Source organism: Buceros rhinoceros, unplaced genomic scaffold (assembly GCF_000710305.1).
Source record: "Buceros rhinoceros silvestris isolate BGI_N320 unplaced genomic scaffold, ASM71030v1 scaffold39597, whole genome shotgun sequence".
Taxonomy (NCBI): domain Eukaryota; kingdom Metazoa; phylum Chordata; class Aves; order Bucerotiformes; family Bucerotidae; genus Buceros; species Buceros rhinoceros.
In genome coordinates this window covers 9764-24157 of record NW_010422299.1, presented here as the reverse complement: position 1 = coordinate 24157, position 14394 = coordinate 9764, and the positions used below count along the sequence as shown (strand labels likewise).

Genomic DNA, 14394 nt, shown 5'->3' with positions numbered 1-14394 from the left:
GGGGGGTGGTGGTGGTGGGTGGTTTACTACAAAACCCAAAAAAGCAGCTTGACTCCCTTCTCCTTTCTGTTAGGCCAGGTGCATTGGTATCATCCCTTTTCAAGGTGGCGAGTTTTGTGGACCATGAATTAGAAGAGATTGAGCCTTTGTCTCCCTGTCAGGTCTGCAAGCCACAGCTATTGGGTACTTACATTTGAAATGCTAATAGAGATTATCAGGAGGTCAGGGAGCGTCACGTATCCCTCCCTAATGTTTGTTCTCTGGGGCTGAGCTCATCTGGACTCATGAACTGAAAAGGAGCCGCGCATCAAAAATATTCACGTTTTTTGCTACATTGTTTGAAATTTCCTAAAGAAGTAATGGCTGGAAAACCTTGGGAACAGAACAAAAAAGATCATGCCCCAGGACTAGTGTAATGGGGAGAAACTCTTCCCATGATTCCATGATTTCAGTGAAGTTCTTAAACCATTGTTACATCTGGGGCATTGTTCTGCCCTATCCTGAGGTGCCTTCCCACTGCCACCAGCAGAGCCATTACTTGGCCATGAATTGTGGCCACCTTGGGAGCGCAGCCTGGCACCTGCCCAGCCACACGCTCCAGCCCAGGCAGAGCCTACTGAGGTAATGCTTCCTGGGGCTCTGCTGTGTTTACAGTTCAAAACTTCAGATGATGGGCTCAGCTGAAAACTGCAACACCAGTTTTTGTGCTATTGAGTTAATTGCCTTTAAGTGAGACTGTTTACTCAAGGAAATATCAAACCTTTCTATTTACTACCAGGATTAATGTACGCTGTGGAAGGGTTTTGGAGGCCTCAGCAGCTGGTTTGCTTGTAGAAAAGCAAGCACTGCCAATACTACAGAAAGCCTGAGCAGTTCCTGAAGGCAGTTGTCTGCAGTGGAGATGGGAGAACAATAGACCACATGCAGTTAATTCATAATACATATGTGTCTGTTACGGTGATAGTAAACTTCGAGGTGGGGTGGGGTGGCGGTGGTGGTCAGTGAACCTTTTTTTGTTCATGCATAATGGTGTGCAGTACAGGGGCTTGGTGCATGACAACAGCAGGTACAAGTTAAATACGTATTCTGCAAAGGCAGTACATACCGAGATGTTGTTGCTGACATCCAGACTCTAAAAACAAAAGTCAAATACACTGATAAATACTGAGACAGTGAGACCATCTCACAGCACTGAGAACAGACTGGGCTGTGTTCTCAGCTCTGCCCTGGAGTCTACCCCATAGCCTTGGTCAAGTCCTTTATCTCAGTGATTCAGTTCCTCACGTGTGTGATAATCCCTTCTTTCCTCCTCCACCTCTCACCTCCCTTTTGTAGACTGCTAGTTCATGTGTGCAGTGCTCGTAGCCCAGAGACTAACGTGGCAGGATTCCCATACAGTACCTGCACTGTAGAAGGAAATGGGGCATTTCATGCTCCATGCAATACTAAGTGACAATACTAAGGTGTGGTGTAGCAAGAGAGCACTAGGATTTGGTTAAAAGAGGATGGGTCTTGGTTCTGCAGTCCTGTGAAGTCGTCAGGGCTTCCCACATGCTTAAAATAATGCTCATACTCCAGAACTTTGCTGGACACAAGCCAGAGCACAAAGCACCTTTCAGGACTGAGCCTTAATCTGGTCTCTGAAGTTCATCAAAATGTTTGCAATCGATTTGCAATTTTGGGGTGGAAATTTCATGAGAAGGCCTTTCCCATAAAAGATCTTCTCCTTCCTCTTTCCTGTCGTGCTGGGAATACTCTCAGCCTCAGCTCTGCATGTTGGCTCTCCTGATCCCCACCAGAACCTAAAAGTGCTGAGGCAGCCACAAACAACGGGGAAGAAAAGGAAGAGGAAAACCATTCGTTCCAGCTCCCTTGAACTTCAGTGACATGCTGAAGCACGCTTTGGAGGCTGGAGCTAATTACACTGATAACAAGCCAGTTTGGTAACAAGTGTTGCCAGCTAAGGACTGACCCACTAAAATTTCTGTACATAGCAATGAATGTATGCTTGGTTTAACCTCACTAGCAGCAGCAGTGAAGATACTTATGACAGAGCTCAGGCGTTGAGTTATCTGGAGTTAGAGCGGGCTAAAGCCCATGCTGCTGCCTGCAGTGCTCTGTTTGTGTCTTTCTTGGCATACGGGCATAGCCATCTTCATTGAAAGCTGGGATCAGAAAGGCACAGAGCACGCTGGCCCTCACTGCCCCAGCCCTGTTCAGTAGCAGATAGGCCTGGCTTGTTCTGGCACCCCATTTGCTCTGCCTGAGCAGAATTTCTTTCTGTTTCTCCCACAGGTCCCCCACTCAGAATCTGGCTCCAGGCTTATCACTCACCTTTCTTACTGCAGGGTCCTTTGGTGGAAAAGCCTGTCCTTCAGCCATACTACCAGCTTCTCTGAACTCATTCTCCTTGTTTTTCCTATTGTTTGACAACTTCCCAAGCCCCACCATTGGCTGGCTGTTTCCTGAATCCGGGTATCTCTCTCTTCCTGCAACGAAATGCAAGAATTTGCTCACATCTCTCACCAACGTCTTGCTAGGACAGGCTCCGGGCAGTGCTGCCAGCAAGCTGCAACTCCAGATGGGATGAGAACCCTAAGGACTTAATGGTGGCGTGAGACCCCATGGGTTTAAACGCCACATTTCAGTGGAAAGAAGGCAAATGCTCCAATAAAATGTCCAACCACAGCAGACTTTCTACTATCTTCCTCATGGTTTTATTCTCCTTCCAGGTCTGCTCCAAAACTGACAGGAATGAACATTTCTGAACCTCAGCACTGGAGTTTCCAAAGGCCACTTTACTCTCTGATTCAGTCCTGCTAGGAGGTATGTTGATTGTTCTGCATTTTACCATGTATTAGCGGCAGGCTGAAGTCCAAGGTGTGAGATAAACTCATCAGCCCCACTTAGTGGGCTGGTTCACATCTAACATTGGATCCAGACTTTTCAGCTGGCTTTATTATCTGTAGGCTGAGCTCAGTCTTTCTCAGCCTTCTGGAAAAGTTGGGTCTCTGAATCCAAGCTTTGCAGCTGGGGCTTATTTCCACTTGTTCTATAGAATAAGTCATCCTCCCTCCAGAAATGTGTTCTGTGCCTGCTTGAGAGAGTAGGAGATTAAGAACAGGCCTAAAGCTTTCCATCTTAGAAAAAATCCTGCCTTGGCTGGGGGGATTTTAAAGCCACATGAAGGGGCTCCGCTAATGGACCCACTCAGGTATGCCAAGTTTCCCAAAGAGAGACCCATTTCATAATGCATTTATCCTAATCTCTGTAGCCACAGCTGCAGAGCAAAGAGTCCTGTTTCACGCATGTGAAGCAGCAAGTGTCAGAACCCTTGGTGTAGACAAAGCATTTAAAAACTCATCCCTAAACCAGCTAAGGTTTAGTTCCACTAACACCTTGCTCTATTCCCGTCTGTCTTTCCTAGGGAAAAGGAAGTTGCTGGTCAGCCTATTTCACAACTGGTGGCAAGCAGGAAAGCAGGTTAGAGGTATCAGAACTCACCATTGCAGCTGCTCAGCTTGTCAGTGTTCGCTCCTATTTCTGGGATGATGGAAAGATCAGAAGGGTTTCCGCTCTGAACCAAGAGGCTATGAGGTCTGCTCCTCCCAGCAAAAAATGTCTTCACATCTTGGTACGAGTTGAAGAAGACGGTGGCAGCTCCACAGGAGCAATGCTGCAGAAGGTACTCCTACACCAAACAAAAATGAAGTATGCAGACTCTCAGGCTGCAACAGCTCAAGATAACCGGGTGGTGCAATGGTACAGACAAATTGCAATCATTCCAGCCCAGGGATGCCCAGCCTTGTCCTGAGACCCATCATAACCCGACAATTTAATTCTCTAAAAGGCTGAGCAGGCTGGAGTTGGTAATATAGATTTTTCATGGGTTTCTTGGTGTTTAACGTAAATTGTCTGATACTCAGCATCTTTCGGGTTTGTTTTCCAGAAGGAATTGAATACAAGTTTCTAAACACAGAGCTGCTCAGCTAAGGCATTTGTGTAAACAAACAGATCCATTATAACAGTGACTCACATTTAAGGTAATGTTATTTATTTTGGAACGTGCACAGACAACAATGTCTTGTGTTTTTATTGATGGGATGCCATAGTTTGCTTGAATGTTACCAGCCAGCTTCACTGTATGTGGTACTTCAGCTGGTGTACTTCTGCTGTAGCTGGAGTGGTGGGAAGGGAGATGTTCTATCTTGCACAACCATGTTGCACAAGAGTTTAGGAGGGCAGGATGCAAGGAGAGCTTTATCCAGCTGAAGCGGAAAGGGAACGAAACTGTTTTTTCGTGTTGGAACCAGGACAGGCAAACACCAGTTTAGCGCCTCTGGAGACCCCCAGGTGATTGAGAGTTTTAATGTAACATCTCAGCTGGATACATTGCCAAAGCAGCATGGCACTTTGCATTAACTTTACCATTGGGAGGTGCTTTGAAAAAATCTCATGAAAGATGCTGCTTTTGGCCCACAACATTAAAGATTTCCTTGTGAAGCAAAGGACGTGGAGTAACCATGTCCCCTTTTCGCCCCAGGATCAAAATGTCATCAGTCCCTGTGGTGATGTCTGTACAACTCTCAAGAACGGCACTGGGAGCACTGACTAGAAAAATCCTCACAATCAGCTCTTAATACCACACTAACCCATCTCTGTTCTGGGGGCTGTGTCTTGGACATGGAAACCTTTCCATGCTCATAGTCTGCATGGAGAATGATGTGGGAAGTAGCCTTAGGGTGCCCTCTAAAATGTGATGTGGACAGCAACCTCCTGTCTCACAGCAAATGGGTATAGTAGTGTTCTTCTATGCAGAGAGGCTGTGACTCTGAAGAGGAAAATGAGAGAGAACTGCTCAGACACAGGAGATACAGACACCACAGAGATACCCAAGAGAGAGTATCCAGTTTTGTAGAGCACATTGCAAGTGCTAAATGTTACATCTGGCAGTCGAATTCCCCACTGAACAGTGTGGGACAAATGCAGCTGAGAAGGCACTGCTGAGAGACCTTGGAAAACACCAAAAAGATCAAAGATTCAAATATTTAAATGAAAGCACAGTGCCTTTCATTTCAGTGGGAGCTGGAGAAGAGGGAGCACATATTCCAGATGAGGATTTGACCCTGAATTTGCAGCTTGGAAGAGTTACTTTGAGCAATGACTCACAGTTGTAAAGCTTCAGGAAATGTGTTAACAATTCCCAGACTCTATGTAGGAGGCTGCATTCTTCTGAGCGTGAGAGATGGGTACATGGAAATGACGCGCTACACTGCTCTGCAACCTGACTCACAGCTTGGCTTTGGCTCTGAGGAGGAGTCAGTCACCTACTGCAGATTGAGTCCCAGCAGGTGGGAACACAGCACCAGGGAGGAATGACGCTGGCAGAAAAATAAAAGACTCGCCACAGCATGGCTGGAAAGAAATAGCTGAGTGTGACAAACCTCTTCTGTTCTTGTGGGAAGTGATAAAATAAATAGAAAAGGAGGGGAGGAAAAAAGCTGGAAGCCTGGTGTGATGGCCAAAGAAAAAGAACTGAGAAGCAGAGCTGGGGTAGAGCTAAACAAAATATGCAGGGGCTAGAAAATGCTGTTGAGGAGGACACTGAAATGATTTGTGAATTTCAGTCAAATTCTCCAGCTATCTCAGACTGATAAAAAAAACCACAAAGGGGAACACTGAGATGTTTTATGTCAAAAATTCTTCATTCGGCAGCTCAGAAGTGCAGGAAAGGGAGCATGAAGTTGGATAGGGGTATCACTGCTTCTCTTTCCCATTGTGTCACTGTTGTGGGAAACTCTTGGATTTTGACAGTTTGAAACCAGAAAGAAAAGAAAGAGCTTTTAATTCAAAACACAACTGCTAAGGAGGTCCATGGAAATGTTTTGTTTTGATAGTATTGATGGCAGGAGATGTGTTCTTGGGAATTTTTCAACTGTACAGAAGTAAAAGCTACTGACATCGAGCTGGTCATTGCGTAAGGTGAGAGAGACACTTTTTAACTCAACAGAAGCAAGGGCATCTGGGAAACAAGACTGAACAAGAACAGAAACCCAAGCCCACTCTAAGAGAAGCCAAGCCCACTGTGGTGGGCAAGGGCTCCCTGAAGACCAAAACACGCAACCCAGGCGAGTGTGGGGTCAAGTAAATTAGCATCTTTCCTCACACAGTCTTGGAACCTTACATCTAGTCCTTGAGTATATCATTTAATGGAAGCCACTATGGTGTCTGCTTACCTCTTTTATCTGGCTCATCTTCTGTGCTTTCTGCAAGCTGCACACTTGCTTTTGGAGACGCAGGTTGTGCTCTTGCAGCTGCCCAATCTTCTCAATCAGTTGGCAAATATGTTCCAGGTATCCCAGACCAGATCCCAGGGCTTTGCTGTTACCTTGGTTCACCTGCAATGACAATGCATCTTGGACCATGAAGTAACAGCAGAGCAATCCTTACTAGCAGCTGGGAGCCCAGCACAGTCCTTACAGCCATGTGGTCCTTAGTAAAGACACCTGGGCTTCCTCTTGCAAGGGCCTTTTGTTACAGCCAGATCTGAGCTACAGCGTTGCTTGCTCACAGCTCTTTTCTGGATCACGCAGAAAGATGCGCCATCTGAGGACTCTGATCACAGGCTGATGCAGAGGAAAACCTCGTGACAACCTCTTTCTAGTTCCACCACCCAGGCTTATTTTTGTCTTTTACTGGACATGGGACCCTTATAAGCAAATCCAGTTCTGCTGTATGGTATGGATGGCTGGGGTTAGTATGGCTGACTTAGCCCATAGGCCTCAGTGCAAGTAACACTTATGGAGGCTGAGCCTAGCTCCTACCCAAAGCCACACACCTGCAAGGTTGCAGTGATTTGCTGCTTTGCGACCAGCTTGGGGGTACATTTTGTTTGCCTTTGGCAACCTGCAACCATTACAGCACAGATGAATTCAGAGTCTCATCACTGGTGGGTCAGTGAAAGGAACGTGTGCCTAAACCAAGTTGCCAAAGTGAAAGAACATCTTTCCACTGGTCTTCAGCAGATCCCAGCTTATGTCCCTGCTACTACTTTCTCAGTCATTAAGACATGCCTGAAGAAAGTCTGCTGGATGAAGCTTGCTGTCTGCCTGTGGTAGGATATTCTGTACCACTGATCTCTCCACACCTAGGACCTGCAGAGTCTCACCGCTGCTCAGCCGAGGGCAGTGCCGGAGACAGACAGCAAAGTAATTCTGTGGCAGAGGAAAGGCAGTGGTGCTTCCCAGTCTCCTGCTCTACACCTCACTCTTTCTGGCCCCAGGACTTCCACATGCACAGCAAGTGTCCTCTCCTGTGTCGTGAGTGGACTCTGCTGAACGTGCTGCTTACAGATAAATCCAGAGGCTGACTTCCACCTTGGAGCTGACTGCTGATGGGCACGGGATATCAGTAAGTAAAATAAGCTTCGATTTTTACAAAAGCAGCACTCCTAAGTTTATCTTACTTCAAAAAATAAGTTCCTTCTACAAAAGCAGGAAGCTTACTCTGTCTCCTTTCCCACAACAATCTACATTTTTGGGGAAATGCCAGACTTGGGACTCTTCCTGTCTTTTCATTATGTCAGAAAGCTCATGGTGTGTTCAAAAATAATCAACGTTAGGATTTACTTCTTTTTAAACAAATGATGATACAATGTTATTTATAAACAGGTATTATTATGTCCAGATGCTTTTGTGACTGAGGTTGGGACATAGGTCACATGAAATCATATGAAGAATTGTGATGACTGACTCTAAGCCAACCAGCAATTCACATTCATGATTTTTATTTTCCTCTCAGGCAGAGCGTGCAGAAGTGGCAGCAAGACAAAGGTTACTCAGCCATAAAACTGAGTCCTTGATGTGTGTGTGCAGTGGGAAGGGACACAGCCCCAGGACCCACAGGGAGAACAAAGCCTCTGCGGTGTCTGCTGGGAAAACCTTGAATCAAAAGTGCTATAACTGATATATCTGAAAGCAGCTTGGGATTTGGGGTGCCAGCTTCAGAAGCATGATTTTCAGAAAGCACGTGAGTACCAGCTTCTGGAAATCTGGCATTTTCAAGCTGTACAAACTGACTAGTCGTCTTTTTTATAGTGTCCCAAAATGGTTAGTCAGAAGTTCCTCATTATCCTTGAAAATGTAGGTGTTCTGACATTCTATGCACACTTTTTGCACATTTAACAACTCCTCTTTTCGCAAGTTTGCTGTCATTGTCATACAGACATGACTGATGGCATGTCTGTATCGCCCTAAGGAGACAGTGAGCTAAATGCAACCCATTATAGCTGTAAAACACAAGGGAAGACTACTAGAGACAGAGGAGCTCTTGGAAAAGAACCGTAGCCTCAGGTCTGGTGAGAAAGCACGAAGCATTTGACTGTGACCTCTTGCAGTCAGAGACCCTCTTTTTGTTCCATATTTGTCCTGTGCTTAATATTGTAAGGTCCTGCTTCATGTTCGTGGCTGCTAGGTTTATAGGGCAAAACAGGCAGGGGGAGGAGAAGAGAAGGTAATTTCTAGTGCTCTGTGTCTAGAGCTGAAGGCACTTGAAAGCAAAGGTGTGTTTGGGGCAGGCATGAAGAAAATCTGGCTTTTAGCAAAAGTTAGAGAGAACTTCCAACTTCTGAGAGTAAACACAGGTCCACAGAAATTAAGAGGGATAAAGGCGTAAAGCAGTTGCTTCAGGTCTTGGGGCAAGGTGGATTTACCCCTCTAGAGGACCTCAACTAGACTAAAAGTTGGATTCAATATGCTGGAGGCCCCTACTTCACAGCCATCCTTCAGAGGCTGCTCAGGGCATGCAGCCTGGGTTACTTAATACAAAATTAATTTGTATTGTAATGAAGTGATCCCAGCAAGCACAAATAAGCAAAAGGCAAATAAGGCAGAGCCTCCAATGCCTGCCCATCCCTGCAGGGCTAGCCACCTCTGTGGTCAGCACGAAAGAGTAAAAGCTTTTCAGGTGGATACTGCACTTTGTTTGCCATGCAACAAGGCCTATTAAGATCAGGATTGCTCAGATAACAGCAGGCCTTCAATAAATACAGAAAATTTGTGTCATTTAGGTGGTTGTCTCCAAAATTATTATTCAGAGAGGGCCTCTCTACGGACCCTTCCTTTTCTTTTCCATAAACTGGAATACCTAAACAGTCCTTGCTATCTTCTGGTCATGCCAAGTGCAGCACAGAACCTGCTCTGTCACATTCCGGTCTTAATATTTTCCTCTCAGCACCTGTGAGAGAGTTTGATGCTAGCCGTAGAGGGGGAGCAACCATAGGAAAACTGCAAACATTTTCCAGGATGAGTCTTTTCCAGTCTCTGTCCTCCCAGTTGAAGCTTTCTAAAACATTCACCTAATGGGACTGAAATTTCCCCCATTCCCTGCATGGGAATTGTCAAATAGTATTGGGACAAAAGGCATGTGCCAATTTTTGAGTTGATGAAACCTATGAAGGAAAAATACCTCACCTACTTTTTGAAGGTGAAGATGCAGAGGATCAGACAGACACAGTTTATGAATGATGGCTAAAGTTGCACTAGGAAAGTAACAACATAATGTATAAAAAGATGCCAGATTCTGCTTTCAGGTACATCAGACTGAACCAGACCCTCAGCTGGAAGAAAAGGAAACCAAGGCTCTCAGCTATACTATGCTGAGTGACTCCCATTATGGTTTTGATCCTCAGATTAAAGGTGCTCTGCACTGACTTTACCCCCATGTAAGTAAAAAGAGATCCCTGTCCTTGTGAATGCTCACCTGACTCAGTTTTGGGGACAGGTTTTCAGTACACGTAGTCCTGCTTAGCTGGCAATAAATCATCACAGTTGTGCTGGTCCACATATTTCTTTGGAAATCTAAAAATACAGGATCAACACCTGCACTGGGAACTCTGGCCTATCTAGAGCCCTCCAATCAATCTTATGAACCCTGTAAAATCACGTTTTTCCTCTGGAAAAACTGTCCTGGGCTGGACCTGGCAGCTGAGGCCAAGCCTGGCAGGCAGAACTAGCTTGCAGGTGAAGCTCTTCTTCACTGACATGGGTGATTGCTGATGTTTCTTCCGAAGACTTTGGTTTCTGCACTTCTTGTGATGCTCTTCACTTTCTCTTGTGGATAATTTTAAGCTACACCATACTGCATCCCGCACTGCCTCTTCCTGCTGCATTAGCATGCCCAGTATGGAGGCAGTACAGTCACTGTGCCAACAGCCGAGGAATGTAGTTACAAACCTCCCATCATGGGCTTGGAGCAACTGATTAGTGACGCCACAGGCTGAGTGGGAAGCATTTGTCGCTGGAAGCTAACAGCACCAAAAGGCTTGTGAATAACAGGAAAGAGAGGGATCGTGCTGTATATTTCTGACGGCTCCACCCTGCTGTCCAGGAGGGACTGTGCTTACTGATAGCTTCTGGTTTCCTCTGAGTGGCGTGCACAGACTGACTACATAGCTGACTACCACAGGTTGCCCTATTCTTCCCTCTTTCTTCTTCTAGGGGCATGGGCTGACTTTAAGTGTAAACTTTATGGAGTGTGAGGAAGTGTTTGCAAAGCAAAAGCATCAAAAGCTATGTATCTTCAAACTGACTCCAAACATTTAATTTATTTGGCTTAAAAGGAAATGCTTTTATTTAGGCTTCAAAGTTCTTTCACTTGTTGTTTGACAGCTTCCACTTTCTTTCATCTTTCTAAACATACGCAAATTTCAAAATAATGACATCTTAAAACAAAAGATCAGAAACCTTTGTTTAAGAAATGCCAGACCGAAATGATGTGATGTTTATTTCCAGCCAAAGCCATTCACCAAATGAATCCAAATGGTCAAAACATTTGTTCATTTCCAGTCTCTCTTTTTCAGCATTTTGCTTCCTGTTCTCTTGGAAGTGGCCTCAGCAGCGAGGAAGGCCAGGAGGACATCAAGGACATCCAGAGACTGAATCCATGCTTGGCTGTGGTGTGCTGGCAAGCACGCTGCTGTTGGCATTGCCACAGCCAGCTGGGCTGGGGAAACTCAGCTGCTGTCCTGTTTCTTGAAAGTTGTTCCCCAAACCAGCAACAGAACCGGGGAAGTTGCTGTCACCTATAATTAAATAATGCGCTCATCTGTCATTAAATCTAAGCCAGTGTGAGCACTCTTGCATGTCTATCAACATGTATTTAATACAGGAATTTGGTCTGCCATGTTCTTTGCCAAGCAGAGCAGGAATACCCTATACCAGCCTGCTGTCTTTCAGACAACACTAAATGCATTTCCAGGATTGCATTTCAGTCACTGAGATGACATCTGGCCATACAAGAGAGTGGCTCCTAAGTACCATGTTCTGTCTTGAACTGGTTACAGGCAAATGTGAAAACCAGAGTAAACCTGGACCAGAGCCTCAGCTGGATGCTCTGTCCACTGTTTGGGCAGTTGATCATCTGGACATCAGGACACCATTTCTGAGTGGTTCTCACTGTCATACAACAGAGGCAAGACAGGTCAACCTTGTGCAGGTTTGATAAGAGCAGAAGGCTCTGCAGCTGCAGGAGGCTGTCCCTGTGCTCTGAGGTGCACAATGCAGCAGCAGCCTCAGGGCTGTCCAGCAGCTGTGAGCATTTCTTGCTCCCATCAGCTTGGGTGCTACCTGGCATCCCAGCAGTTTGAAGAGTGCTGGTCTTGAGATACAGCAGCTTGGAGGTGCTCTGTGAAGAGGGGAAAACTTCCCCAGCATCTAGGTCACAGCTGTATTTATACAGCTCGAAAAGCAAACAAAGAAAAGTGCTCTGGGGCACAGAGCTTTAGCACTCAGCCGGTGAGGATATTAAAAAAGAGGGGAGATAAGCCACCAAGAGCTTCATTTCCTCTTCAGCTTCTTTCTAATTTATTCTCTTGTTTATTTAAATGCTCTCCTTTAGAAAACTGAGGCTCCATTTCACAAAGGATTTAAAGGAATTTCATGGGCAGCCAGAGCTGTCAGACAAGACCAAGCTGGCTGCAAACCCTTCAGAGTGCAACAAAGAATTTTGGTAACTTTTTATAAAGTCTTCTTGTATTCAAATTCCCCTGCTCCAGTCCTTTTTTGAACTCTCTGCCAAAAGGCCAGGTCGTTACCTGTTTGGGAACTGTGCAAAACAGACATCTGTCTTTTGGTGTGTGTGAGACAGCTCTGGGGAGGAAGAGGTTGCTCCGTTGGATTGCGTGTTGCTTGTGCTGCCTTGATGTGCAATGCTAACAGAGATGGGCCATCTCTGACCTTCCTTACTGCTCAGGAGGGTTTGGCATGCTGGAGAGGAAGGCCGTTGCCTGATGGTTCAGGGCCCAGCCAGAGAGGTCACGGTGAAATTATAAGCACAGCACACAACACTTGTCATTTGGCTTCCTCCCACCCAATCTCCTGTTCCAATTCATCACTATCACTGCAATGAATGCCCTGAAATCTCTGTTATGCACCGGTTTATATTTTTGATGTGTCTCTGCGACCTGCTTCCCCAAGCCTGCCTCCTTTCCTTTTGCTCTGGGCTTTTTTGGTCCATCTCTCTATCAAGAATTAGCTCCCCAGTTAGATCTTTTGCTCGCTGGTTCACGGAAGCCACTGCAGTGGGCAGACAAGGCAACTACCTGTCTGCACATTGCAGCGTGGGGCTTCAGGCAAAGCACTGGGGTGAGTGCTTGCCAACACCCACTGCGGGAGAAGGTGCACAGAAGGGCTTTTTATTCTCCTGTCAGTCACACAGCTTACCCAGCAAGGGGCAAAGAGTAGGAAGAGGTGCTGAAAATACTGTCTTTGCAGTTCTCTCTGTCTCAGAACACAAGAGTTTCCATCACAGCTGTGCTAGAGGGTTAAAACAAAACCTCAATCTCCAGTCCAGCAAAGATTTGACTTAGCCCATCAGATCCCTGCTCGCTCATTATTCGAGAAAGCTGGTTCAACGGGACAGGACACTGCTGGACATGAATGAGCTACCCCTTAGACAAGTTCTCTCCAACTTAGGCATTCTAACAGCAGTCCCACTGTCCCCAGGAACAGGAACAAGCTGACCTTGAAAAAGAAACTATGTTCTGATCCCTGTCCCAATTATCTGAGGACAATGACTAACTTCATAATCTTCATTTTAAGACCACAGTCAAGTCCATCTTCTAATCTAGGAGTTTTTGAAACATCGGATCTCCATGAGCCATTAGTCATCCTTACCTAAACCAAATACATGTGAATTACTTTGGAATTTCACTGCTACAAAAAGAGCTCTTAAAAAACAGTTGCCAAGATTTGCTGCTTTCAGCAGTTTCAGGAGAGGTTTTCTAATTCACTTAGATATGTCCTAGTTCCTGACAGAGGACATGACTTGATACCTGAATGAGGAATTTGGACAGGCCTAGCTATAAGATTCAGTTTAGTCTTTTCTTACCTCACTCAGTCTACAGCATTCATCCATGTATTCATCCAGACTGTCGCTTGTGGGGTACTTCTTCAGCTGATGTCCATGGATCTGAAGGTCATGCATGCTGCCAAAGGTCTCTGGGAAGTTATCAGCAATTGTCTTTGGCTCTTCTACAGGAGCTGAGTTGGGAAGAGTGCTTTCCCTGGGAAGGTCTGCCTCTGGGGTAGGTTCCTTTTCCAGAGACTGCCTTTTGCTTTGGTCAAAATGTTCATTGGGACTTCCTTCCTGAGGGACAGTGAAGTCTTCAAGGGAAGCTGTAGGACCCTGCACAGCATCTGCCTCCTGGCTGTAGTACTCAACTTGCTTTTCACTCTCTGGATCTTGGTGGCTGACTTTTCTGGCATGCTCTTTACATGTTCTCATTATCAGATGGTCAATTTCTGGAGAAGAAGAGGTGCTGAGCATGCCCGAATCACAAAATGAGTCTCTGCTGTGAAGCACAAAGCTCTTCTCTGAAGCCGTTGGTGTTGATGGAGAATTAGCCCCACTTGGCAATTCAACCCCTGAGTCCTCAGATTCAAATTTGGAGAATCTGGGAAGTCGGCACTTGGACTCAAAGGTGCTGAGGTCAGGCAGCGTGGCTATGTAGTCTGTGCTTGCTGGGGCATCTGCATAGTCTGGATCTGCTGCTGCATTCGGAGTTTCCTGGCAGTCCGGTGGAAGGCTGGCACCAGGGAGATGGGATTCTTCTGAGCAGGCTGTATCAGCAGGAGCCTCTGGGATTAACCCTGGGTTTTGAATGCCTTCATTGCTCAGTATCTTCATATGTGTTAAGACAACTTTGTCCTCAGCAGGTGGGCTCTTCTTACCTGCTTAAAAGAAAACAAGCAGAAGGTCAAAAGGGACTACAAAACTCAGAGTCTAGTGCATGCCTTGAGGCATATGAATTGTAAAGCTGTCTATAGTAAGGTGGTAAAGGGGGGTAGCCATAATTTGTTTTTCTTGGGCTATATGAAGCTTTCTTGTAGGCTTTGT

At 45.9% G+C, this 14394-nt stretch overlaps 1 protein-coding gene across 1 annotated transcript; it reads right to left on the bottom strand.

Annotated features, from left to right (window-relative positions):
• Window positions 1-2334: 2334 nt before the first annotated feature.
• LOC104496813 lies at window positions 2335-13873 on the bottom strand (the record flags this gene model as incomplete). Its single annotated transcript, XM_010139980.1, has 4 exons — window positions 13387-13873; window positions 6237-6398; window positions 3505-3691; window positions 2335-2489 (listed from the first exon to the last, which is right to left on the bottom strand). Coding segments are annotated over exons 1-4 (942 nt in total), but the record flags the coding sequence as incomplete, so codon positions are not given.
• Window positions 13874-14394: the final 521 nt, after the last annotated feature.